Source organism: Corvus cornix, chromosome 2, assembly GCF_000738735.6.
Source record: "Corvus cornix cornix isolate S_Up_H32 chromosome 2, ASM73873v5, whole genome shotgun sequence".
NCBI lineage: Eukaryota > Metazoa > Chordata > Aves > Passeriformes > Corvidae > Corvus > Corvus cornix.
Window position 1 is genome coordinate 88,996,903 of NC_046333.1, and position 27,517 is coordinate 89,024,419.

Consider the following 27,517-nt stretch of genomic DNA (forward strand, 5'->3'; position numbering starts at 1 on the left):
AGATGGTCACCTAGTAGGTTACAGCAGGAGATCCCATTAGAAGTGAGGAAATTTTTAAGTTACTCTTGGACACTTAAACAGAGTCTAGATATTGATAATCCAGTGTGAGCTGGTTCATGTACAGAACCACATTTTTAGCTGATGCCATTACCACAAGTGGAAAGTTAAAACATGTAATTTAGTATCTCCAAAGTTACTACTTACAGTTTTTTTATCACCTTTCTTTCCAGTAACAAAAGGTAACTCTTTATCCCATATGCCAAGTCTTTTATTTGGAAACGGAATGCATAAAACCATGACTTGAACAGGAAAGTCCTGCTCATTTTAAAGACTTAAAATGTTCTAATTTTATATGCTTTATGACTATTGTATAGGATATCATGAGGTCAGTGTCAAGAAATGCAAGACAGAAGACCAGTACACTCACAGTATGTAAAGGTGCAAGAGCAATTTTTCAACAGCTGTGCACAAAAATGGGCAATGAAACATCAAAAATACCCAAATATGATATTCTGGACTTTGAGAAGCTACTCTAGACGAACCAATGACTTCATTGTTTTGAAATGGCACAAAAAGGGAACGTGCTATATGCATTCTTTATATCAGGAAAACTTTTCACATACATTTAACTTAATGTGAAATACTAGTTTGCTTAACAGCAAAGAGCTCATTCCAAACAAATTCAAAACAGGTACAAGATACAGCAAATGCAACCCCAGTTTTGCATAGACTTACTTGGGTGTGTTTAATGCTAAAATCAATAATCTGTAGTTACAATTAACAGCATAAAGAGACTTTAACATGAACAGGAGATAAATATTCACTTCAAGACTCCTTTCCATTGCCAGCAGTGTGTAAGGAGGACTTCAGTATAGGAAAAACTAGTCTGTGGCAAAATACAATAGGCAGGCATATTTCCTTATCTTTTTGGGACCCAAATATTTATATGTTCTGACTTTTGCAGTACAGAACTGGATAAAATCCAGTTCACAAAGTAGTTGCAGACCACAGGAACTGACCTGTGTTTTTCAAAGTTATTCAGTGAATATTTTCAATTCATGACAAATTGAGGTTAAACAGCCTTGCACAAAGAGCATGCAATTTAATAAACTTAAGTATCATTATTTGTAAACTTACTGACCAAAGCAAAACTAGAATTGGAAACTACAATTCTGCCTTTTGGATTTTTATAATTGTATTTTATTTGCTGCTGAAAGGAATGCACTCCATATTTCCCTTACTGTTACTAAGAAACTTGCTTTTAGAAATCTTTACAAAGATTTTAAATTTAAATTTTTTCTAACCATTTTTAAAAGTCGCTTCTAGATATAGCTGGGGAGTTTGGATTTTGGTATAATAATTCAACCTGATTATTTTTACAAATTTGAAAGAAACAGATCAAAATACTTCCCTCAATGATTCCATTCCCATGGAATTTTCGATTATATGAGAGGTACGAATTATTCTTTACCAGGCTATTTTTTTTTCTCTGTATCTGTGTAGTTTGTTGAACCTCTACTTGAGCAAAACAATTCCATTTGAATGATGTGTGTTTCATCTAAAAAACAGGATGGGGCAAGGAGGGAGAGGTGAAAAGACTGAGGAATTATTCCCTTTGAAACATGACAGAATTGGCCTAGTAGGTCACTGCAGTACCAAATGATGAAGAATTTAAGAAGCGTTAAAGAGACTTTCCCAGCACATAACAATGATTTGCATTACATGAACACCTGGTATGCCAAGAAATCAGGTCTGTCAACAATGCAGAAGGATTTCTATAAACTTGCATACATATTGAAAGAAATCATGTTACAGTTTTTTCACACCTTCATTCAATTTAAGGAAACCGAAACCCTCTGCCATATTGCGGGCCAAGAACATGGCGGAATTTGAAGTTTAACAACACCATTTGCTTTATCCTATATTTCCAACAATATATTTTTTTAGCTCTGAATTCGCAATTTCTACAATTTCTAACTCCATTATCACATTATCAAATGAGAATGATTGGTAATTAGCATATAATCCAATATTATACCTTTTATTTTTAACAGCCTCCAGTTTGGCAATAATTCTTGATTCTGCTGTAACACAGTGTCTTGTTTTTTCAGTTTTCATAGCCTAGTGGCACAGGCACCACAGTTTCAGTTCGTGAGTTGTCTTAAAAACACAGATTTGGATCCTAATTACAATGGTCAGGATGCTTAGGTTTTCACTGAAGAGAAGCTGAAGTGAAGGAAGTTTATATAATGTCATCTGGCAGACAGTAGACCTTGTGAGGACAGAAGAGGGTCTTGAAAGAGGCGGGTATCAAAACTAGATTTTGGCAATATAGAAGATGTATTGTCCATGTAGTTCTGTCATAAGCTTTAAAAATACTCTTATTAAATAAGTTTTTCCTTCCTTAAGACCAGGTAATACACAAAGCGAGTAAGAGTCCAGGGGTCAGAATCTTCTTCAGTTCTTAGTTATTCTCTATGAGCTTTTTTTTTTTGACTTTTCTTCGTAAGATTCTCCATACTCATTTACTCTGCTCTTATCCACAGGATAAAGCCTGGCAGAAAAAACCCAAATCATTAGTTACATTACAGTCTCCTATCTGAAGGAATTAAGTAGTTCTGTCATGCTTAATTTTAAAAGTTAATTTCTTTGTCATCATATTCTCTATTCCCATTTGTGGCAAACCCCAACATTTTTAAAGATTTGTACAGACATATCAGCTTCTTCACAATATGACTTAACCAGTTGTCTCATAACAGGACCTCTTAAGAGATGTATTAGCTCCCCTAAAGCTTAGCTGGAGTCTTTTCTCAAGCAATCCAGGATACCTCTCAAACTTGAAACCAGTGCCCAGCCCCTATCAGAAGCTGCTGACCTCTTAACTTCTACAAAAATAGCTCAGAAGGGGACCTATTTCACTACATTTTGGTGCAATTATATAAACCCCAAAATGAAGTCTGCAGTTAGTATTAATGATTAGTTAGATGTACATATCTGTATTCTGGTAGAATGTGAACTTGGCTTAGAATTCTTGTTTGCTCCACATAAAAATGTTTCTTCTTGGCAATAAGAATACACTTTCTGTAGCTTCACTATGAACAGTATTTCATAAGTACTGCATATAACTTTCTTCCCCATCTGATTTTAGTTACTTGAAGAATCTGAAACTAGACAGACACTTAACTTACAAGAGAACCTGGTAAACTGTGTTTGCAAACTAGATAAACAGAAAAGCAGAGCAGGGCAGTCCCCAATCAGGTAACAGCTTTTACTACTGCCCAGCAGAGCAACTTGGAGAGCATGCCTAGGACACTGAGCACATGGAGATGTGGCCCTCAGCAAGGGTTAGAAGCCCAGAACTCTTAAGTGGTTTTGTGAACAAAAGCTTAGGATTTTCTCTCCTTCCCCTTACCTCAGGTATTTATGTCTCAGGTTTGATTTGTGGTTGGTTTTTGGTTTGTGGGGTTTTTTTTTGGTTGATTGTTTTTTTGGTTTTGTTTTTGCTTGTTTGGTTTTTGTTTGTTTGTTTTTTGGTTGGTTGGGTTTTTTTGTTGGTTTTGTTGTTTTTTTCTTTTTTTTTGTAACTTTCAAATCTGGTGAAAAGAAGGCTGTTTTGGGGAGGGAAAAGGGGTTACTGACAAAAATTCTGAGTACTGTGAGAAGAGGAATTTTTTGACTACTCAGTATCATGTCCAGGATTACTGTCAGTTATGGGAAAATGTTTCTGTCCCTCTTACTTGTATTGAGATCTCCTTTGCAGGGTGCCCTGCTCACCATTCCTTTCACTAGGCATATACATAGCTATCATTATCCAGACCATACTATACTATACATTATTACAGTATAAAACTTCAAGTCTATCCCAATCTATAGTTCTTTACAACAACAAGACAGAACCATCTAATAGCATTGTAAAAACTGTAATGAACATTAAAGGAAGTCATACCATCTTTGGTAGAGATAGACCAGGAACACAACATCATCTCTAAAGCACGCCAGCCTATGAGATGTTGGCATAGTGATGATAAAAGCAAATATATCATCAATAAAGGTGTTGAATGCCTACAAATTAAAGAAAAGTATGCTTCAGTTGGCTGTCAAGAAAGGAAGTTATCAGTCATACAAAGTTACAAGCTTCCTATGTTTTTCTGCAGGAACACAGACTTCTTCCATATTTATAACAACACTTAAAGGTTATGCTGCAAAACTAATTAATGCAAACTTTAAAATGCATTCTTTTAATGAAGACCATGCTGTCTACTACAGACCACAAGTTACAAGTAAAAAGGAAGTAGGACTGTTTCAGGTAAGTTAGAGTATTTTTATGGGAGGGGAAAAACACAGACTCAATTTCAGAGAAATCTTCAAAAGAAACTGGAAAAACCCCCACACTTTTGTTCATTCATTACTCAAATGACAAGACTTACAAAATGTCACTTCACTTTCGTTTTCTGCAGAAATTTGTGTAAAATTTGTTCATTTATTGCTCTTTAGAAGATTAACTTGATAGCCTTGGAAAGACTTCAAAATGTTTTCAGTGCTTTTCTGGAAGTAACCATATCTTGAATAATTTTCTGTATCACTTCCAATCAATTAGACATACTATAGACTCTATTTCTGCAGCAATAATGAAAGGTAAATTAACAGAAATGCAACTCCTCTGGATCTGGCTCTCACCTAGAGGGAGGCTGCATGCATCAACTACAGTGCACCAGCCCTAGTGCTCATATGTTGCAATAAAATGTTCCAAATCACTAAAAACATCAGGAAACAAATTCAGCAAAGAATATGCACAGTTGGGTTAACAAACTGAGTCAGTAATGTGGCTCCCTGCAGTTTTAGCAAGCTGTACATTAATCCATACTATAAGAAGGGGGGCAAGTGATATAAGCACAGGATTTACTCTACAAAATGAACCAATGTTTATATGATGGAACAAAACACCAGCAGAAAATGAGGGTGTTGGACAAGAGAGAGTTCTGATTAGTTACAACAGAAGAGCTCTTTCTGTCAGGTCAAAGCAAACCCATCGATCTGAAGTGACTGAGGAATACAGATGGCACTTTTCAACCCTATGAAAAGGTTTGTCATGGAGCAAAAATAAAAACTTTGGCAAGCTGGAAAAGACAGCCTTTCCAAGTCAATACTCAAGTGAGTGATCCTACAGTGACGAAGGGAAGAAAAAGCTAAATGCTCCATCCTTCAGGCACACAGGCAGTCTTCATAAGCCACTGCAAGTGAGTGCACCAAGGCAACCCATCCAATAGTGTTTAGACTGGGTAATTTTTTTTGAGATTATCTCACTTGAAGGTACTCCTCATAAATGTATGAAGGGCATAAACGTTAAACCCACAGAAACTGAAAAGTCAGAGGTCAAATTAAGGAAAAATGATCACAGATGAGCCCTCAGACTCTTCCTTTCACTTGAAGTGCAAAAGAGAGCAAGCAACTTTAAATATCCATTAAAAAAAGTCAATTACTCCCTCCAAAGCTCACAAAGTTAAACATAATTGAAAACAAAATAGACTTCTTTCTCCATATACACAAGCTTTTGTTGTGGGTAGCCTAAATGCTACCATAAATGCTAACCATAAATGCTCTGTAGAAAACGCTGTTCAGCAAGGTTGTACTGCTTAAAAGGTTACTTGCTTGAATAACCTCCCTTTGTTGTTTATTTAACTGCTGATGTCTCGGCTCAGTTATTATCTCTGGTGAAGTAGAATTGAGAAATTATTTCACTAATACACCTTCTGCTCCCTCCTCTTCAGAAACATGCTGATTTGCCTAGTGTATGCCCGAAATACTGTGTTTATTGTTATTTTTGTCTCTATTTCCACATCAAACACTGTTTATTTGCTATTCTACTACCAGCTACATTTCAATCTGTTTTCCTAGATGCACCCTGTTTCCTTAAAACATTAAGGCAGCAGAAAGTTAGACTGTTGCTATAGGCTCATAGAGATGGAAAAGCCTTTAAAGTCTCTTTAGATGTATACATTTTAGGTTTTTTGTCCCAAATCTTCTATTCAGAACTGGATACCATTTCTTGAGCAGTTTTTAAACTGCTCCTTTTAACTGTTCTGGAGAATTGTAATATAGCAGCACAAAGGAAAAATAAAAGCATTTATGAGTAGAAGCACAAGTAAAAAGGGTACATGTTGATGGCATCAGGGTCTTGATGATCCCAGCACATCCAGCCAGGGTTTCTCAGGACACGACGATCAGGAAAACAAAGTACAGTACAAAAATCCTAATGACTGAGATTGGTGGGAAATGATAGAGTAAAAACACTACCAGCTCTTTACGGGTACAAGAACAAAACTAGCATATAGTTGCCATTGAGGCAGTGTAGGTTATGGCGGGCAGGGTGGTGACGGAGACGAGAGATCTCTATAGGCAGGTCTTGGGACACAGGCGGTTTATTGCAAAGGGCGTGGGTATAGGGGCACTGCTCAGAGCTGCCAGACTCAGCTCTGAGCAGGCCCAAGAGAGCAAGAGAGTAAGCGGGTGAGAGAGAGAGAGAGTGTAAGAGCAAGAGTGGAAGTAATAATAAGAGTAAGAGCAAGAGAGGAAGGAATAGAATGGAAGTGTCTGAAGTCCTGGTTACAATACAATAAATCATCTTCTATACTGAATATTCTAATTGTCACTAACCAATCTAATACAAGATACAAATCCTATAGCATTTACATACAGCCTATAAGAGTTCTTATATTACCATAGAGTGTTACATCTTAACTTCTAAAAACTACTCTTTGGACCCCTTCTGCTGAGCTAGTAGGGTCTGCTCTGACCCTTGGACCTGCTTGCAAGCAGAGGGTATTGTTCCATCAAGAGGGGATTACCTTCAGTCGGCCATACCATTGTTTTCCAGTTGTTCAGTAACTAAGACTTGGTATTTCAAAAGTGGCTTTCATTTTGATGTTGCCTGTAGTTTTCATATTCCCAAAATCTTTTGTCAGGCAATCATATTTATAAGGCTTTCCTGTTTCATCTTCCCCAACAAGGCAGAACATAGGAGACATGGGGACTTAACAGTGGGTGTCCCTTGTTATCCATATCAGCACAAGGAGTCCTGACTGGGACACTGGGGTCTACCATCTTGGTGTTTGAATACTCCACAAACCACTTGGACACACAAGTGGGTGCTTGTGGATACACAGCCATCAAAGGGTTAGTGAGCTGATTTTGTTTTTCAATAAACTCACCTTCCCCTCCAAGGTCTGCTACTGAGCTTGACTGCAGCACCGCATTATTTCCTACCAGGGCAATCTAGGCAGTGGGGACACCACAGTGCAGTCCCTCTTTCCCCATGGAACAACTCCCCTCATACTGGGTTTGCCCAGAAGCTCACAATTACCACCCTAGCACAGAACAGTGTGTACATTACTTCAGTCTCTGGTAGCTCCTGGAACTTGCCAAAATAAGGTCTTCAACCATCCCTAACTGTTTCTTGAGAACTATCCCTTGTCAGTGATGCATTGACATCTTCTTAAAATAATGCATTTAACTGAGACTGACAAATTTATCTGCAGGACCAACATCTGCACTCATGCAAGACAGCTGACAGTACAAAAAGCAGTATTATCATAAAAACTAGGATGCAAGTATTCTCATTATATGAAAGTCATTATGAAAAATGAAAGTCAGTGGTTTTTTTTGGTTTTTTTTAAGGACAGCTGCAAACAAGTTTAGTTCTTAAAAAAAACGTACACCATCCTTCAGCTACTTCTTATTAGGCTGCTTTTTACAGAAAATAATTTTCAAAAGGACTGCACCCAACTTTAAATTAGAGCTTTACTTACTTTGTATGTGAAAGCCTTCCATGGTAAGTGTGCAACAGATTTCATCTAGAAATAAAAAATATCAAATTGTAATAAAGTCTGCAAGAAGAGACTAGGAAAGTAGACTTTTATCACATTTCAATCTTACCTTGTAGTTTACAAATAGTTGGGGCAGCATAAACAGGAATCCAAAAGCATACACTCCTGAAGAGAAAGTATGGAAAAAAAACCAAATGCACAGATGTACATCACACATAATTAATGATTTGCACTTATTTTTTCCTGAAGAGAGAAGATGCATCTAATTCTTTTGTTCACTTTGAATTGATTCTTCTCCCTTTTTCAATCACTGTGATAGTTTAATAATAAGTTATTGCTCTGTATTACATGGATCCAAATGACAGCAGTTAATATTCTGCTTTTGAGTCTGGCCTTCATTTGAAGAAATATGAATAGAAAAAAGAACAGAAGGGACTTACCATTGACAAAACTGTTAATCAACCAGGAGTACCAGCTGCAAATAAAGAAGAGAGTAGAGTTATATTTCTCTTCAGCCAAAATTATAACACATCCTATACACGACTGTATGCTGACTACTCCAAGAAATGGCTATGTTACAAATTACTTCATGCAAGAACTAAATACCTCACATCTTCCTTGGATTAGGAGGGGCTCCATAGAAGGTACTTTAAGCAAAGGGTATTTATCAGTCCATACAAGAAGTTTCGAGAGGTTTATCACCTGTTTTTATACTTTTACAGACTATTCTAAGACTTCTGTGTCAATAATCAGATAACTAATATGAGATAATACTGTGCACTGAACCCTGACTGTATTAAAGCCTGCAAAGGTAACACTGTATTCTAAATATTAGAGACACACACAGTATATAAATATACTGTGCCACTCAATATGGCACAGTAAGGACTTGTCAGATTTCAAACAACAAATACCATTCAGTGCAAACCATGACAGTAGGTACTTAAAAAAAAAGGTAAATACAAGGAATCTACGTTTTTCCCTCCTTACATCTAATAACCCTCCCAGATGTTCAATGGAGCATAGTCTTAACAAAACAATGGCAGTACTACAGACAGTGATTGAATTCCATACTTCTGCTTCCAATCTTGAGAACAGCTAATAACTGTCATGCTCTGGTTACATCATTTAAAATTAAACTTGCACTGTTGTGTTACTAACACATTAATAGCAACATTACCGTTGTAGTAGTATTTCTGTAATCCACAAGCATTTAATGAATTAATCAGAAAATATCTCCAAGATTAAAGGATAATCTACTGCCTAGATTACTTGTTGTCACATTTCCTTCCTGATTTAACAATGGCAAGACTTCTGTATTCTATTATATGAATTGTTTTCACTTCCTTAAGCTGCAGCTCATAAAACACCTGGAATATAGTATTTTTGAATACTAAAAAAATTCAAGAATTTTGTCAGAAAAGAAGAATTTTAAAATGCTGCATATTTGTTAGCTGCTTACTAAAGCAAAAACCTTTGGAAAAAAACCTGCTTTTCAAATAGCCCAGAAATTGCCCCAGTTTCTAGTATGAGTGTTATGGCTCATGTGTGCAGCAACAGCTTAAAATAACATTACAAAGAACTACTACTGCTTGTTTTCTCCCATCCCATCTGGGCCTAAGAACTATAAAAAAAATGCCTACATGGCCATCACCATGCTTATGTTTACAGACTTTTCCTACAACAAAGTCTCATGGCTGCACACTTGCTTGCATCTCTCCAACACAAAATGAACTAGCTGTTTTGAGTGCAAGGGGACAAGGGTCTCACTTGTTCATCAAGCATTGTGTGTCCAGCTCTTGCTGAAGTACTACTATGGTGCAGGAAGTCCATGGCTCTAAAGGAATAAAGAGCCCTTTCTCAAAAATGCTTTTGCTTGCTTGCCATCCTAGCTATCGTGTTTAGGAGCAGAGGAGCCTCTTGTTCAAAGAAAATAATTTTGTCAAAGTTTTTGCTTCTCTCCACTATTGGACAGGTTCAACCACTGAATTTCTTTCATCTCTCCTATCACCAACTGGTTCTCTGAGCATCAATGGCAGCTTTCTTCCTCTTCTTCTGATTGACAGCTTGCTCATGTATGCAAGCTACTGAGTTCTATACTAAAGTTACTTGTAAAATACAACAGCCTGTTGCTTACAGGATGTTAAAAAACCATCTAGACTCTTCAGCTTTAGATAGACAGAACAAGGAAGTTTCCAGTTCCTGACTTATGAATCAAACTAAAACAACCAATTTCCATAACCATGTAGAAAAAATGGGGAATGTTTCAATTCCATATAAGATAATTTATAGAGTTACAGTACCTTTTGTATTTGACATTCAGCAAGGAGTAACCTGCACCTCCAATACACAGTGGATAGAGCAAATATGACAAGTATTTCATAGCCTAACAGACAAGGAAAATAAGTTTGTTAGTTCACATTTTATATACAGCAGATTTTTCTTGGCATTAAACAGAAGACAGCGACATAATTTTTCCCTGAGAATCTTCGTCTATTCCCAATTGTCTGCTATCATTTCCACTATGCTTCCAGTTCTAGTGGTGGTGGTGAAAATTCCAAAGCCCAGTTCAGACAAGCAATCACCTTAGAGCATAGGCACTAAGGGACAGCACAAAGATCATGTCTAAAAGTAACTCCCTACTTAACACCAATGCTGTCACCTATGTCTAACTCCTTTCACAAATCAGGAACCACATGAACTTTCCTTCAGTAAAAGTAAGAAGTACAAATAACAAGTACAAATATCAGCTTTCAAATTTGTGAGTGACCTCTCTTCATCTAAGTCACTTGCAATTCTGCTTCTCAGAGCAAGGCTTCAACCAGATTCAACAACCGAAAGGATTATTTTGCGGTTTCCTTTTGTAAATTATCAGAATGAATCTTCACTACCTGATCATCTACACAATGATGATCAACTTGACAACTGTGAGAACATGGAAAATACATTTGTAGAAAAAAAGAGCAAAACAAGTCAATCAACAGGTCACATATACAGACTTTGTAGATCCAAAGACATAGAATTCCCTCTTACCTGGGCATCATATTCCTCTGTTTTCTTTTCAGAGTCATTGTATGCACCAAACTGCAATATATACAAAAACCATAATGAAGTCAGAACACAGAGGGAAAGCATTTGCTGTCCAACCCCCTGCATTAAGCAGGTAACAAAGCTTTTGTAAGCTTCTATGTAGGAGAGTCATACATTGTCCTGTGCAGCCTTCTAAATACAGGCAAAAAGATTAACCTTTCACCTCATATTTTACACCAAATTTCCAGGCTTCTTTGCTTAGAAAAATGCTGTTGAGACAGCAAAATTCACAAAGCAAAAGCAAAGCCAAGTAGCTAAAAATGTCAGGTAAAGGAAGCATTTATTACAAACTATAATCATGGAGAGGTCGGTTATGGATTAACTCCACATGTCCAGAAATTCTGCCTGCTTAAACACAGTTCCTTGATTACTGACATAGGAACAAGCAGAGCCATCAGTCGCTCCAGACACCTAGATTTCAAGCAGCACAAAACCCCAGCACTTCTTGTGAAGAAAACACTGAAGATAGACAACTGTTTCTCCTACCAACAACATAAACTTTCAATGTAGACTGAACTTTGCCACTGCATGTTCTGCAGTCTCAGCACTTCATTTTTATCTAGAAGAATCATTAGGTTCATGAAAAAGCCAGTTTCTTATTTCAAAACATGATGTCACTTAAGAGTTGCCTTTCCAACACAGTGGCAGCAGCACAGTCCCACCTATTAAGATTTAACAGGACTGACAGAGAAGTTCTGAAGTTTCTTGCACCATAAATATACACAAATAGCTGCTTTTTCTAAAGAACTCAAAGAAAGTAACAGGTTTGAAAATGCTCATCCTGCTATTGGATTAAGCCATTCATAAAGAGATGTACACAGGAAACTTCTGTAATTTTTAAGAAGTCTTGACTTCACTAAAAGTCAAGTTACACAGTGACCTGGAAACAGATGGATGATTCAAGAGTGTAATCGTTAACAGGGCAATGTCTACTATACCTGAAATTTGGGTCTCAAACCTTGCCATCTGATTGTCATTTTCAAGGCTTTCTTCACTTTCCAGAGCTGTGATTAGCAAAAACAAAATGTGCACATAAAAGATTATACAAAGGAACATCAGGATTCAGATAATTAGAATCAAGATCCCAGAACACCTATTTTAAGCACCCATTGCATAAATCAGTAGCAGCCTGATTGCAGCACACACTGCCTGTGTCTACACAAACCAAATGCTGTGTCATCAAACAAGTACAACGTTGTGAGCCTGTACTATTAAGTCTCTTTATCAGATGATGTACTTTAAGTGAAGTAATTTAGTCCTTCCATGATATCTGGACTGCAGTGCCTAGGTGAGGTTAGCACCAACATGCCCCCCCGGTCAGGCATTTAGAAAATTCCCCAGTAGTCACCTGCCAAGCAAGTTTTTACATGCCCTCGATGAAGGTGCCTCAGAACTCCTGATTAGGTTGGTGCTTACATGGCCATTACCTTTCAGTAGTGGACTACAAGCAAAAATCAGTGAATCCACTGAATTATTTGGTTAATTACTGTACAGCTGTAACAGCCTGACCCTAATGTAAACCAAAAGTTTCAGTTCACCTGAAAATTTACTCACGTACCCACATTGCTATACAGATTCGACAACTTAGGCAATGCAGCACCCCAGGAGAGCTACAGCCCATGAAGCTTTTTGTGGACAAGGTTTATTTGTTTAACTTTAGATAAACCAATATTCTCTTACTCACCATATATTCCAAACAAAAAAAAAAAAGGGGAATAGGGTAAAGACGATCCTTTACTGTTATCTCTGATGCAAGTAAGAAAATTCTTACAGCATCAATGTCACTATTAGTACTGCATGAGAAACAGGAGTTAAGCACAAGCTGTGAAGAAGTTCTTCCTAGCAAATTCCTCTGAGATGTACTGTCCATATGATTACTGTCACTTTGAGACAACTGTGCTACCTGCAACCCACTGACTAGACGAGGACTTGCGGAATCATGCACACAGGCAGCAGCGTCCTCCTTTTCCTCCTTCCCCAATCACCTCAGTCCTGACACTGTCTGTGGGCACACAGCCTGCTCTTCCACAATGCTTCCATGCAGGCTTGTTGACACGGTTGTACTTGCTTGGCCAGGAGTGAGGCCTACCAGATGATGTGATAGGTGGAACCTCAGCATCACTCTGTGTTTGGTTTCTACAGTATCCGCTGGACCATCCCAGAAAAACTGGTACTTCCAGTTTAGTTATTTGATCAAGGGACATAATCTCCTCTGCCACTGATAGCCAAGGACATGCAAGCTACAGCAAAATTTTCCAGGAACAAGTTTAGCATTCTTTTTTTACTGTAAACTATGGATGTTGCTGCAAATACTGGTATCTGGTGCTACAGCTTTAAGAACTCACCTCAATCACTGCACCAACGCCTGCGGGGATCAGTACCAATAAACTTGTTTGTTCATCCAAAAGGAAAAGAAATATTACCACAGTACTAAAGCACCGCCAAAGCACTAGACAGGAAAAATGAAAATGGAAGGCTTATTAATATTTAAATGAACAGCTGAGATGACAGAAGACTGATGACCTATTTAGTGTAATTCTGTCTTACACAGTTTAAGCATGAAGTTATTCTGATATACTTCTGATATACATATTCTGATATACTTCTTGATATATCTAGTGGTCCTAGAAACAGCCAGTGGTCTCCAGACAAATAGGGAACAAAAACATTTTATGCAATCTTTATCACAGGAGCTGAAAGAAAATTGGAACATTTAATGAACGCTTCTGTACTTCAGCTATTCAGCAATGTGTCAGTACTATTAGGAACTACATGGACATGATTCGTGTCACTAGGAAGCCGAAAGGCTGTGAGACAATATAATGTCACTCTTTGAAACTCATTTATTGTTTATAAATGTTAAGTCTTTTCAATTTGACTTTACTGAGTTTTGAAACTGGCAATTGACTCTTATTTCTGAAACTCCATGGACCGTTTTGAATTATTATGAACTTTCTGGCATACACATGCCAACAGCAGTACAACTGCTTTAGAAAAACAAATGCACTCTCATAAAAATGATACATGCATTTTCTACATGAGCAAAACATGTTGATCATCATAAATTTTTTTTTCCCCCTGGTACAGAGAGTCCTTACATGTTTTAATCCATCTGTCAATATGACAGAATTAGGGATAGTCTCAGAGGTCAAGTGACTCCAGGTTTATAATTTTGCTTTATAATCAAAATTGGAAAAAATCTATTGGAAAAACCTCCATCTGTTTCTAGGAAGGCTTGGCAGGATGCCAGATCACTAGGTTTCTCTCATCTTTCTGATAAACAAATCAAATCAACCCTCCCATGCTCTCCCCCTCCCCCACCCCAGGAGCCTCTATTGCTCCTGTTTACATCAGAGCCCAAATCAAGCAAGAGATTACACTACAGCACTTTCCACCCACAAGTATTTTGGAACCTGTAGTTATCTAGAAGGAACACAAGGGACTCGTAGAACAGCATTATCCATGAAAGCACATTCTCTCCACCCACAGAACAACTTCTGGTCTTCATTCTTTTGTCAAAGTACTTCTCTGTTCCTTCAGTAAGGAAAACGTGGTAACTGACTCAATATTAATTCCCAATTCCAAGACAGTCAAACCTCAGAAGTGAAACGAGTGCTCAAGAGATACCTGAGCACAGAACTAACAAAGTTAGAACCATCTAACTGTGCAGACTGCTAGCCATCTCTTCTTTGTACACAAAACCATCTCATTTTGCTATCTCTGTGAACCTACAAAGTGTCAACTTAGAGCAAGACTGAAAACACACATCATAAAATAGACAGCGTATAGACAACACTTTGCATTCTAGTCCATACCTGCTTTTGTTGACATCCCAATCATGCTCCTCTTTTTCTTCCAAAAACTGATGTCATTTTTAAATGCAAGGAAATCAAAGAGAAGCTGCAAATAGGAAGAAACATACTCATTTGCTTGAAACATGCACTAATTAGAGACTGAAAATGTTAACAATGCATTCAACATGGCATTAAAAACCCCCATTTTAGAAGCTACAGAAAAGAAAACTAAGATCCACAAATAAAAGCTAAAAAGAAAAGCTGTTTCATAAGCCCATCCTCTAAAAGCAGTACAAAATGACAGGATGAGTTTCAAATACTGCTACCATTGCAATGCTGTACAAATCACCATCCTGTAAAGAAAGTCAGGGACCCAGTACAGGGTAACTCATCACAGAGGGTGAAGAACGAGGACCCTGAGGAACCACACACCTCCTTGAGGGACCACGGAAAGGCACACTAAATTAGACTGAAAATGCTCTGCATTGGACTGATAGTCAATTTAGGTTTGGATAATACCAAAGCTTTAAAAAAAAAAATCATACAATATAGCAAGCCAGGTTTCCTCTGTCAATCTGTACTTCCAGGACCTTTTAGAATTCAATTTATTTGTAGGAAGCTTTCTTATTTTCTTCAGTATTTTCATTCTGCATATTTTTCAGTATTTCCTTTAAGCATGCAGTGTCTTAAAAAAATTCGAACACAGATTCCAAAAATTCTTGCGTCCATGGATTTTAATGAGAAAGTTTTCAGTTGTTTTTGTGGAATTTGTTTGTTTGTTTATGGGAAGGGGTTGTTGAGGTTTTTTTAAAATTATTTGAGAAAATGATCACAAAAGAAAAACGTATCAGAAAAGCTTGTCCCAATCTACAGATACTTTGCAACCTGATAAACAGAGTGGAAAAATTAAATTAATATGTCACAGAAGTCTAAGGCTTTCCAATCAAATTAACTGTATGTAATGTAAATATAAAGACACATAACATTCCAGGCAAGTTCTTATCTTTCCCAGAGTATGGGAATTATGTTGAGTGTAGTTGCAGATTACAAAAATGTTCAGTGTCTAAAATCAAGATTCCGATTTAAGCCAATGCTAAGAAAGAGACAAACAACAACAACAACAACAAACCATGAGTGCTCCACACTTTACAGTAACATTTTTGAAAGGAATTTATTTCAGCTGATCTAAATTTCTGCAGGGATTAGAAGTAAGAGACTCAGACCCTAGTACAGGTGTTCCAGCTATGCCACTGCAGTGGTAAACCTTGTGAGAAGTCAACGAAATTTAAACCAATGTTGACAGGCATATTAATTCTAGGGACTTTGGTTCAACTACAATGTAAAAAAGTGATAATGAAGGTAATGTTTCATATTTCAGTCAAAACTGTTAGTTTCTATACAATTATCTCAAATTTCTGCCTTTTAAGTTTTTCATATTAATTCTGTATTGGAAATAGAGTTGACTTGTACCAGAAAATGGCTCCATTGCTCTAGTGAAATTGCTATTTTCAAGAATAACTCTTAATAAATAAAACAGCTGAAAGCCAGACACACCCCCCTCCTTTTTTTTTTCGTATTATGTACTTCCTAAAACCTAAAACCACTTACATGGAATGCTGCTACGAAGAATGTCAAAGCCAGAAAGTACAAGTTAGTATCAACAAAAATTCCTTTTACTTCATCTGCATCCTTTTCTGAAAACCCTATGAAAAAGAACAAGTCACTGCGCAAGAAGTACCAGACAGTTCATTGCTGTTATGCTCAAGTCCAATATGAAAGGAATCTTACGTCACCTGCACAAGTTTTTTTAAGGAATCATAAATCCAAAACATGATGGAAGCTTTACTGGTAAAATCCTAATCTACCTGTATTTTGGCAAGATATATGGCTTGCCATAAACAAAACCCATCAGTTACAAGCCTTTAACTTATATAATTACAATGTGGTTTGTAACGTGCCTTTAACATGTTGAGTAATTACAACCTAAGCTGAACACCTGGCAGACAAATGGCAAGACACAGGAAATCATTTTGGCCTGAGTGAGAAGTAAAAAAAAAAGTTTTTCAAATTGACCTCTGAACTTTAGTTTGATAGATAAGAAGAGTGAGCTCCACATCAAAAGTTGAAAAATGAGAAAAAGGACTACACTGTAAAGCACAACAAAAGTCAGTGAGAAATATGGTCACAGATGCAATATTATGATTGAAATCCACAGTTCTCAGAAAATACACAATGCTGTGTTTATGGCAATGGTGCTTGAGTTCAGCACCAGCTTACTTTGCCATCACAGCAAGAACGTGGCCATTTTCAAGTGATTTTGGAATTTTGCTACTCATCTAAGGTGACTGCTCCAGAAATTACTCCAACAGGAAATTTTCAAACCTTATGTTTCACTACCTATACACTTATGGGGAACAAGCAGCATCTTAGACAGGCTTTTTTTCCAGGCAGAGGAGATAGTCCTGGGATGAGAGGTCTTGCTATCTGTGCCTTTCACAAGACAACTGAGGCATGGAACATGAAAATTTCAATTCTGAGGATGCTTACAAAAAAATTATGGAGAAGTGATGGTGGACAAAGGCCCTACACAAACTCTGAGCAAGCAATTACTTGATTATTTCAAGACCATTATGTTTAGCAGACATACTTGTAGCTTCAATATACATTAGCCTGAGCTAAGGAGAAGCAGTTGGATTTTACTTAGGATGGCCTGCCTGTATTTCACCGCAGATATATGGCTACAGTGAGCAGCTGTATATAAACCTTGTATCAAAGCCTATGTACCACTGATCCAACTTTTCTGTTCCATGGATCAATAGGGGAAACCCATGATGAAAATGCTCTTCTTGATTATGTCCTCTTATGCTGTTACAGAGTACTATTCAAATAAAATTCATTTTAAAAATGATTAATTCACCTCTGTATTCTTGTTCCCTACCACATGTCAACATGTATTTTTATCTTTAACTTAAGGTGAAACAACACAAGATTTGTAGCATTAAACCTCTTCACCAGCTATCCAGAAAAAGAAGTGTCATCTATGTATATAAAAGAAACAAACTGAGGGGTTAGGTTGTGGTTTCTTGGCTTGAAGTCATTAAAGGTAAGCGTACCAAATTGCTGGAGGGAGTACACAGCATCCTGCATGTGGATCCAAAATCGGAGTTTTCCAAGAGATATTTTGTCATATGACACTGTAAGAGGTAGCTCTGTTGTTGAACGATTTATAACCTGCATTTCAAAAAGACATAGTTTCATTTTAATAGCAGAAAAATGGCAAGAATTACTTCCATTCATTTTTTATTAAATAAAGTGATTGTATCACACTATAGTTTAATCACACAATTTTAAGAACTCAGATTGTTTTTTAAAGGGAATAAGATCTTAGACTTCTATACCATGCTTGAAGTCTTTGCGTTTTTTCCAAGAAATGTTTAAATTAGCAGCTTGTTCTGTTCAAGTTCCTATAGCAACCGCACTGTTCTTGTATATAAATGCCTCGGAGATGGCAGCATAAAGTGGGGAAAGTGTGCTTAAGATAATTCTTTTGACAGCTCTTCTCTGAATGTACACACTGTGATCACCTCAACTAGAATATTATAAAAAAAACCCCCCAAAACTCAGCCAACAAATAAATTGTAGCCCAAAAGCCACAGTCAGAAGTTTACTACATTGAGGCTGATTTTGAGAGAAATTGAAAGGATAGGGAAGCAAGATGATGCCACTAGCTCAGACTAGTGAAAACACCACAGCTAAAGCTAAGTAAGATAACTTTGGGATCTGGGGTATCACAAAAACTTTCTTCCTGCCCCCCAAAGAATAAATTTCAGCTAATCCTACTCTATCATCTATGCGTTACTTAAGCTGGAAAAAAGAAGTCTTAAATTGCCTCAGCTCCTTCTGCATGACAGTTGTCCATATCCACCTCTCAAACAGGTTTAAAAAAAAAAAAAAGAAAAAACCCCTTGTCCTCTCAGATGTTAGAATACTCAGCAGCTACCTCAGTACAAGTTCAGGCAGTATGTTTTACATTTCCAAGGATAGCTCAGGACTACAGATGAGCAGACACTTTGCAAGAATTCCAGACCTACTGCTCCAGGCTCCTAATTACTCCCAATCATAATTCCCATCTCAGACCTGCTACTCTACACTGCATCTCTTTCTACAGTAATTAGTTAGCTGACACCTAACTGAGGTGAATGGACTTCTTCTGATTCTTGTGACACAGAACATAGTTTTAGGCTCCCCACCTATCAGTCAGATGTGAACTGAGGGCTACGTTTGTTCTCCCATTCGTTCTTTCCTCCAGTAAGTACAAACAAATCTCAATCTCACCACCCTCCCAAGACTCTTTAAGCTTTTCAGACAGTGGCAGAACATGCAGGCAAATGAGGGTGAGGAAGGGAAGCTGAGAAAGTTTTATGAATACAGCAGATAGAAAAGCTTGAGAAACTAGAACAGTGTCAGGGATCTCTGGACTGAACAGAACAGAAAAACAAGTGTGGTTAGAGCCAACTGTAGAGAACGCTGGGAAGATTCTACAACTGTTTACCAAAAACATATAAACATCTTCCAGACTGCTTCTCCTTTTCAAAGGATACCTGTAATTCGTCTCATTTCAATTTCTCAGTCTATCAAAGACAGCATCAACATATATGGGAGAAAGGGAAAAGAAATTTTACCTGTGGAGGATGAACAAGCAACAGAAATTTTGCAACTGCTTGGGTAAGCAGCACGTGGCAAGTGCACTCTCCACAGACAAAGAACTACTAGGGTGGAATTAGGGGTAGCATAGAGAGAAAACTGGATTGCAATAGAAGACAGAGATGGAAATTCTAAAATAAAGATAAGATTAGAAGAATGAATTCTTTCTCAACATTCAGCTAAAAGCCCATAAGTGGTGCCTCACAACCTCGATGTGTGACAGTTGCTAAGCCTTTGAAAGCAAGGAATGACCGAATCCCTGCAATACAACCTACTCTTGCAGTATGGCATCAGAGCATCACACGTTACTTCTAGCACTCTACTTAATCAATACTACAAAACAGTGTGCAAACACTGCAAATAAGTTCAGTGGTATGAATTTTAAAATGATCTCTTTATTAAATTCTGTGCAATCCCCAAAACCCCAGCATTGGCAAGCATATTTAAGAACATGAGGAACATAATCTCTACACTGCAGTACTTACCACAGAAGGCCTACATCTTGATCAAAATCAGAGTCAGTTGACAATCTATACAGCCCAGCACAAGCAGGAAAAATGCATCTTTAGCTCCATGATTTTAGGTCAGGCATAGAAAACAGACACTGTCTGTGCCCCTACTTACAGCAAATGTTAACCTGGCTCCATCAAAGCTGCACCACCTTCTTTCCTTACTCTTTCCTGCTCTTCACTTACCCCTCATTCTCTCACAGAATGTTTACTACAGGACCACTCTTGCTGCAGGGCTTAAGAGCCATTAGACCAGTCACTACTGAGATATCACATAAACCACTGCTGAAGGGAAAGTTGGCTGCTCTTAGTGGAATAGCCTTTGCAGCACTTCCCAGGATCTTTAATGACTTTCTGAGGCAGTGAGTTACAACAGCATTAACTGTGACATGCATGACAACTGCAGGAATGTCATTAGTAACATGAGAATGCTGAATTTATTTGTGAACAGGGTACATGACTTGACCAGTTATTAGTTCACATGAATGTACTGAACTGGACTGGATGAGCTGTGATAAAACTTAAAACAAAGGACTACGACCACTAATAGAGATATTACAAACGTGTATCTAAAGAAATACTGGACAAAACTATCTGCTATCAAGACTTGTAACAAATGTTCACGAGTTTATTTTGTTGTACAAATTTGGGGTGGAAGGGACGCAAGTTTGTAAAGATTCTCCTGAACACCAAGTAACAAAATTCTTGGTCTGAGCGAAAGTAATGAATTGGATAGACAATTTAGAAAGTTTATGGGAAGTTGACATCTACCAAGGCTTCCATCTAGAAGAGAATCCAGACGTGCTCATTTAACAGTTTTGTGACATTCCCCAAGACTGCTGTTCTCAGTAACTCCAATAAACAAACTCCAGTCAGTGCAACTGAAAAGAACTGCAAAGCTTAACTAAGAGCTGCTAAGATCAACATGATTTAGATATAGGTGACTGCCATGTGTAACCTATAGCAAAGGAACTGCACGATTTCCTACAAGAGAAGAGTTGGGCAAAAACTGAATACAGAAATTCTACTTAAATTTATAATTTTTTTTTTTTTAACTGCTGGAGTGACTGAACATTAAAGCAAGTTGCCCATATAGGCTGTGGCCTCTCCATCCTTAGATATAACCAAAACTCAACTGGAAAAGGTCGTGAGCAACTCACTCTATGTGATCCTACTCTGAGAAGGGGCATTGGACTAGCAATCTCCAAAAATCTCATCCAACTTCACCCTTTTGTAGTTCCATTACTGAAGTTTCAAAGTCCAGATTTATTTGAGAGCACAAAATCATTGGACATACTGTTAACTCCAAGCTTTCAGGTGCTCAAGTTACTCTAAAATGACAGAGAGCAGCACCAAGAAATTTAACCACAAGTGAATTTTGAAGAGGTAAGAGAATAGCTACTGACTTCTCTCAAGTGTAGCTCCACTATCAGCTGTGGATATGTCAATATGCTTATTTCCCTTGAAGGTATGAGAAGCTACTCTGGGGTGCTAACAGAGCTTCTTCATCTTAGGGAGTCAAACTTCTGAGGAGACGGCTCCTGCTGCCTCTGGTGCTACCATGACGTCCTCCATATCCACCCAAAAGGCAGAAGCCACGGAATCCAAACATCTTTGGTGGAATAGAAGACAACACTTGACAGATACTTCTGCCAGACAGAAGTCTCAAAACACATATCCAGCTTCTGCAGTTACCACAGTAATCACATTAAGTTAAATGGTCATTGAGTCCTTTTGTGCGTTTCTACTTTTTCATTACAGCAAGCAACCTATGAGAAAATCTTAATTAAAACAACATTGAAGATAACTGTTAAAACTTTTAAATGTAATTAAAGGTATTCTATTACTCACCATCAAATCTTTCACTCTGTTGCTTAGCTGATCAATAAATAATATTGGAAGGTAATGCACTGTCTTCCCCAACTGAACCCTAGGATGTTTAAACATGGATTTTATGACTGTAGTGATCTAAAAAGAAAACTACTTTTATTCAAATTAGCACTCATTCATCACTTTCAGATCTACCCATGTAATTTCCCACCATCTTGTCAGGCACATTTTCTTTTAACACACAGCAAGAAACTAGCCACTAGCCTAGAATCAATCTTTCATTGAAAGATATCTGTACTGAAATATTTTGTTTGTTTTTACTCTTCTGTAGAAGGACAGAATAAGCAAATAAAAATACAAATGAGATTGGTTGTGATGATGCTGAAGCTTTTGCATGACCAAGGGAAATTTAGAAATCTGTGGAAGAGAAACATGCCAAAGTTTACTGCCACATATTTGTATCCTTCATCACAAATATCCCCCTCCTACTGTGACCATGACACCTCTCCACCATCTCCCCCACTCCTCTGTGCCCAGCAGGACATCAGTCACATGCTCTAGCCCACATGGGACCATGAATGTGATGGCTGATGCACAAATGGGAAGGCCAGATACTACTGCAGGGAGCATACAAGGAGCAGAAATCTTCTCTGCCATCTACACAAGCTCTCATTTGGATTGCTCTACCACCTCACCAACCTGCACGAATCCAGTTAAAACTTCCTAGCCTTCAAGCCCTCTATCAAATTGATTATTGTAAAGTTATTAGCAAATTATGATCTACATGCAATTGCTTTGTCAGTATCTTAGAGAAGTATTTAGCCCAATGCCCTAACAGACACAAATTCTTAATGTCTTCACTAAAAAGGCAGTCATCTACACTGTGATGTTCTCGGTAGAAATCTAAGTAGCATAATGGAGACTTTTAAAGGCTGAAAGTTGAATTTTAGCTGTCAACAAAAGAAGGAAGTCTCTATGCATGCTAAGAAAGACTGCATAATAAACACATAATGTGCAAGAGTAACACAGAAAAGTACTAAATTGAGGTTCAGAAATAGTGCTTGGTTATTTAACTGAAGTGATTTCTATGTAATCACTATGATTAAAGCTATTGTTAGTGATATTGCAGCAGGTTGTTCCATATCCAAACTATTTTCCTGTATAATGCAATAACAAAACAGCACCAGTGCAAATCAACCAGAAAACATGTCCTCGTTCATCAACCCCACTCCAACAACCCCTTCTTGCTGTCTCGGGTCTATTTTATGAGTTACTAAGTTTATCTCTTCTCCTGGGAAGCTATCCCAGAACCCCAGGGTCTGCTGGTAAACCAACTACTTCTGGATTTAAGTAGAGAAAGGCATTAACGTACAGCTGCACAAGCCTATACAGCACTACTTATATGCTTGATACTGGAAGCGATTGAAGCAGCTGTGAGTAGAAGCTACTGCCTGCACCTAGTGGCCTAAAAACCCATCCCTGCTTGTTAGTATTTTCTTGAGGAAAATGACATAATGTAGGAACACACAGTGTCAAAGTAAAATAAAGCCAATCATAAAGGGAGAAAAAAGTTATCACAGGAGATCAGCCATGCCTCTTCAGCACTTCCAGTTTGTACAGGTAACTCGTAGATGAAGGGTAATTGGAAAGGGTCAAGGGATGGCAATTGCTCTGAAGGCCAGAAGGACAACTGGAGAACAAATGGGTTTCAAGCCTGCTGTAGCATTTTACCTGTATCTTCGTAGCGCTGCTTTGCCTTACTATGATAACTCCACACACAGAAAGTATTCTAAACTCTGAGCTGCCCAGGAACCAGGTGTCCCCAGTAAGGTTTTCTAGTACATAATACTTTAGTAGCAATTTGTCACTACGAAAATGCAAGCATTTTTGTCTCTCGGTGCCCACTTAAACGTAAAATACGAAAGAAAGTCAGGGAGGATTTTAGAAGAAATGTGCCATAAGTTTATAATAACATATCTGACAAAATTAAGTCATTGACTTACATTTTCATGTAACGGTGAACGTCAGCAGGGAGGGATGAGCCATCAAACACAAAATCTTCCACCATGACATTTAAGGTTAGTCTTGACCTCCAGTGAGAGACAGGTTCATCCAGGGCATTGGTCTGTTTTTCTGCTTCAATTTGCTTTAAAAAAAAGAATAAAAATACATACTGCTAACCAACACAAAATTTTGAACAGGGTAATAATAATCTAAGTCACAGAATCCAGGGAGTCATTAACTATAATAAAAATCAGAAGCCCACTAAGAAACACTTTACCGTAATTTTGACCAGATCAAGTATTTTGCTCAAATACAAAATAATGGATTATAAAGGCCCACCACAATCTGACACTGAAAAACTTCTTGTTCATCAAGAAGGAATATTCACCTAATTAATCTTCATACCTTAGGAATGTGGATACTAATAAGAAAAAATCACTTTGAAAACAGGACTGTACAGTAATCAGATGTAACTCCAAAACAGTCCAAAGGATGTGAATGATCCTCCAAACATTACCTGTTTGTCTTCATATCTTATTCTGCTATTTTACAACAGCAAAGCATATTATTTCACATTAATTCAATTCACTATAGAAAGGGGCACCATGCTGTTACAGAGCAATACAGTATTTCTACAAAAAGCAATGAATCCTTGAAGCAATTATTGTTAACTAGGGAAGTACTTTAATAACTAGTCAGTGTTTTAAAGTGCTCTGCCTCTGCTCTGCTGAATAGTCTGCTATTAGCATGATGATCAAGAAGAGGATTTTTTTTTTTTCCCATTGTATCATCATTAGTTTAAAGATGCAAGCACAGCAATTACTAACACTAGAAGGGTCTATAAAAGAAATTACTTATTTTGCAGATGTTATTCTATAGATGGAACACACACCTACCTGTGTGGCTGATTCACCAGTGAGCAAATTAATCTCTTCTGGTTTGGGGACCATGTATGTGGTCAGAGGGCTTACTATATGCACCTGCTTACCATCATGCCATGGCAAAATGCCAGCATGATGAAGAAATACAAATGCATATAATGTGCCATTATTTCGGGTTTTCTTTGGTACAGAGACATTCACTGTCCTAAAATACAAAATAAATACATTATGAGATGACATAGCACATGCTGAAATATTTAGCTATTACTAAACATTTGGGTTGCCTGGAACACAACAATTACTTCTGGCTGACATGTTCCATGGCTGGATAGGGTCATTTTTTATACTCCAGTACCTATCACAATATTGTCTCATTTGTATTTTTATTTGCATTTCCAAAGTTTTACTATCATCTTAAGATAGTTTAATCTTTGTCCACTTCATAATTTACTGCCCTAGATAACACAAGACTGCATCATCTTTTGTTGCTTTTCTTTACTGATAGGTCACAGGGCCAAAATATGACAGCACTTGTAAAAAACAGCCTCCCATGTGCTAAATATGTATCACAGACCATATACATGATACAAAGTTTAAAAAGAAAATCACAAAGTTTTGCCATGCACTTTGCATTAATAAAACATCTTCTCAGCTATGGCACATCAAGCACAGAACTCTAAACTGGAGCCCCAAACCATGAAGTCACTCCCCTTGTACTAGCCAAGAAATCATCCTACTTGCACCCTTGCATAATGCCTCCTCTATTCCTGTAGTCTTGCTCAGCTTATTCTGCTCTGAATACTTTCCACGGCTTAGCATTAAAACAATTCTTATAAGGTCTGCCAGAGATGAAGTTTAATATGACCTAAACTGCAACCAACAAGTTCTTTAATCATAGAAAACACAGAAAGTGAAAGAACCTGGGAGACTGCAGTAAGAGGGTGAGAGAGTGAGGCAATTATTATAGAAAAACAAACAAACAGAAAGTGAGGCAAACAACAAAACAAGTGAACAAAACAAGTAGTTCCAGTCAACTTAATTGTACAAAGCGCCTATGTAGACGGCACTGTTACACTAAAAAATTTCTCTAAGGGCACAATCTTGGCACCTCTATCTGTTCAGAAGATGCCCAAACCCTAAATTATCAGAAAGAAAGGTTTTCTTGTGTGACTATTAGCAGAGAAACAGTTATGGAACAGCATGTTGCTGAAACACAGGAAAGGAGAACATGGTCTGACATCCAAGTCCTGTTCCAAGTCTGAAGCCACAGCAGTTAAGAACAAAACATAACATGTGTAGCCAGTGTCCTACCTATGTGATTAGAGTCAAGTCTTAAGCATTCCCAGGCACATTTGTCTTTAGATTTTCTCAATGGAAGGAAATTTTTACTATTATAAGCAAGGCACACTTCTGCAAAATGTTTGCCTATATGGCTGAAAACAGCACGCTGACCCAAGCTAACCAATAGGGAAATCTACCTTGCTTCATGCATACTTCTGTCCATGTAACTCCTAGCTAGGATGCACACTTCAGAATTAAACAAAGAACTCTGATACCTTGGATACTACTGGTTCAGATCCTTACCTTTCAAATTTGGACTCAATATCAAAATCCTCCACATTCAAAACGAGATCTATATTACTCTCAGCACCAATGCTTGACCGTGTGGTAGTATACACGCTTAACTGAAACCAAAACACAGCACAGAGAAATCAGAGTTTGGAAATAAATTCATGCATCACTACGTTTAGAGTACAGGTCTGTCTTACATCTTCACTAATTCCCCCAGGTGCAGGAAGGCTGTATACGCAGCAAAAGAAAATAGTGTACTCAAAAAAGTCTTTCAGCTCCTTTTAGGGGCAGAAACACAGCCCCTAAATAAATTTTAATGCGATGACCTGTTCTGGAAGTTGAAGGAAGTGAAGCCATTTCACAGAATCAGAGAATTGTCAGGGCTGGAAAGGATCTCAGGAGATCGTCTTGTCCAACTCCCCTGCCAAGGCAGGTTCACTTAGAGCAGGTAACACAGAACACATTTAGGTGTGCTCAGAATGTCTCCAGAGAGGGAGACTCCACTATCTCCCTGGGCAGCCTGTTCCAGGTGCTCTGCCACCCTCAACGTAAGGAAGTTCTTCCTCACATTGAAGTGGAACTTCTTCTGTTTTAGTTTATGGCCATGACTCCTCATTCTGTCGCCACTTAAAAAAGTCTGGCACCATCCCCTTGGCTCCCGTCCTTCGAGGTATTCACATAAATTAATAAGATTCCTTCTCAGTCTTCTTTAGACTAAACAGGCCCAGCATTACTTCCGCAAGGCTGCTCTAACCAGGATGTGTATGACAGCAGATACACGAAATCAATAAAAACACCCGAAGCCAAGTCCTACCCGTGCACCAGCCAAGGGCGCTCTCCACAAGGCCCAGCACTACGAGAGGGCGTGGGAGCGGCTGGCCCGGGGGGGAGCAGGGACAGCGGGCAGAAGCGGGGGCAGAGGGCACGCACAGGGACGGAGTGCAGGGGGCAGGGACAGGGGTGCTGCCGAGGAGCCCGAGACTTGGGCGGTGCGCCGGGGGGCCGAGGGCCGTCCCGCCCCGCTCACCTGCAGCTTGGGCCTCCGCGCCAAGTAGGGCCAAACGCATCCCCCGGCCGCGCCGGCCGCGCCGTCCGCCGCCGCCGGGCAGGGCCGCGTGTAGACGATGCCGTACATGACCCAGCAGGTGTGCGCCACGTACACGGCGAACACGCCCACCACCAGGCTGGTGAAGGAGCTGCGGCTCAGCATGCTGACAGTGCCGATGCCGATGGCGGCGGCCGCCCCCGCCCCCCGCCGCAGCCCCGCTCGGGATCCGCCGCCGCCGCTCGCGCATCCCCCACGCGCCGCC

General features: G+C 38.5%; 1 protein-coding gene across 1 annotated transcript; it reads right to left on the reverse strand.

The window, feature by feature from the left end:
* Nucleotides 1-246: 246 nt before the first annotated feature.
* On the reverse strand, nt 247-27,517 carry CLPTM1L (CLPTM1 like). The gene is made up of 17 exons (XM_039549258.1): nt 27,235-27,517; nt 26,220-26,320; nt 24,651-24,840; nt 23,754-23,896; nt 21,772-21,850; nt 17,821-17,938; nt 16,316-16,410; nt 14,729-14,813; nt 13,259-13,362; nt 11,852-11,917; nt 10,857-10,907; nt 10,127-10,209; nt 8,264-8,298; nt 7,933-7,988; nt 7,806-7,850; nt 3,947-4,062; nt 247-2,554 (listed from the first exon to the last, which is right to left on the reverse strand). The coding sequence occupies exons 1-17, from the start codon at nt 27,415-27,417 to the stop codon at nt 2,476-2,478; spliced, it is 1,629 nt and encodes a 542-aa protein (XP_039405192.1). The 5' UTR covers nt 27,418-27,517; the 3' UTR covers nt 247-2,475.

What these genes read in the sequence shown, in the direction of transcription:
- CLPTM1L (XM_039549258.1), bottom strand. Translation starts at nt 27,417, where the DNA reads ATGCTGAGCCGCAGCTCCTTCACCAGCCTGGTGGTGGGCGTGTTCGCC. An exon ending in ACAGAGTGAAAGATTTGATG is followed by an intron (nt 17,939 to 21,771) that starts GTGAGTAATAGA and finishes TTTGAAATGCAG; the next exon opens with GTTATAAATCGTTCAACAAC. An exon ending in CAGAGGAATATGATGCCCAG is followed by an intron (nt 10,210 to 10,856) that starts GTAAGAGGGAAT and finishes CTTGTCTGTTAG; the next exon opens with GCTATGAAATACTTGTCATA.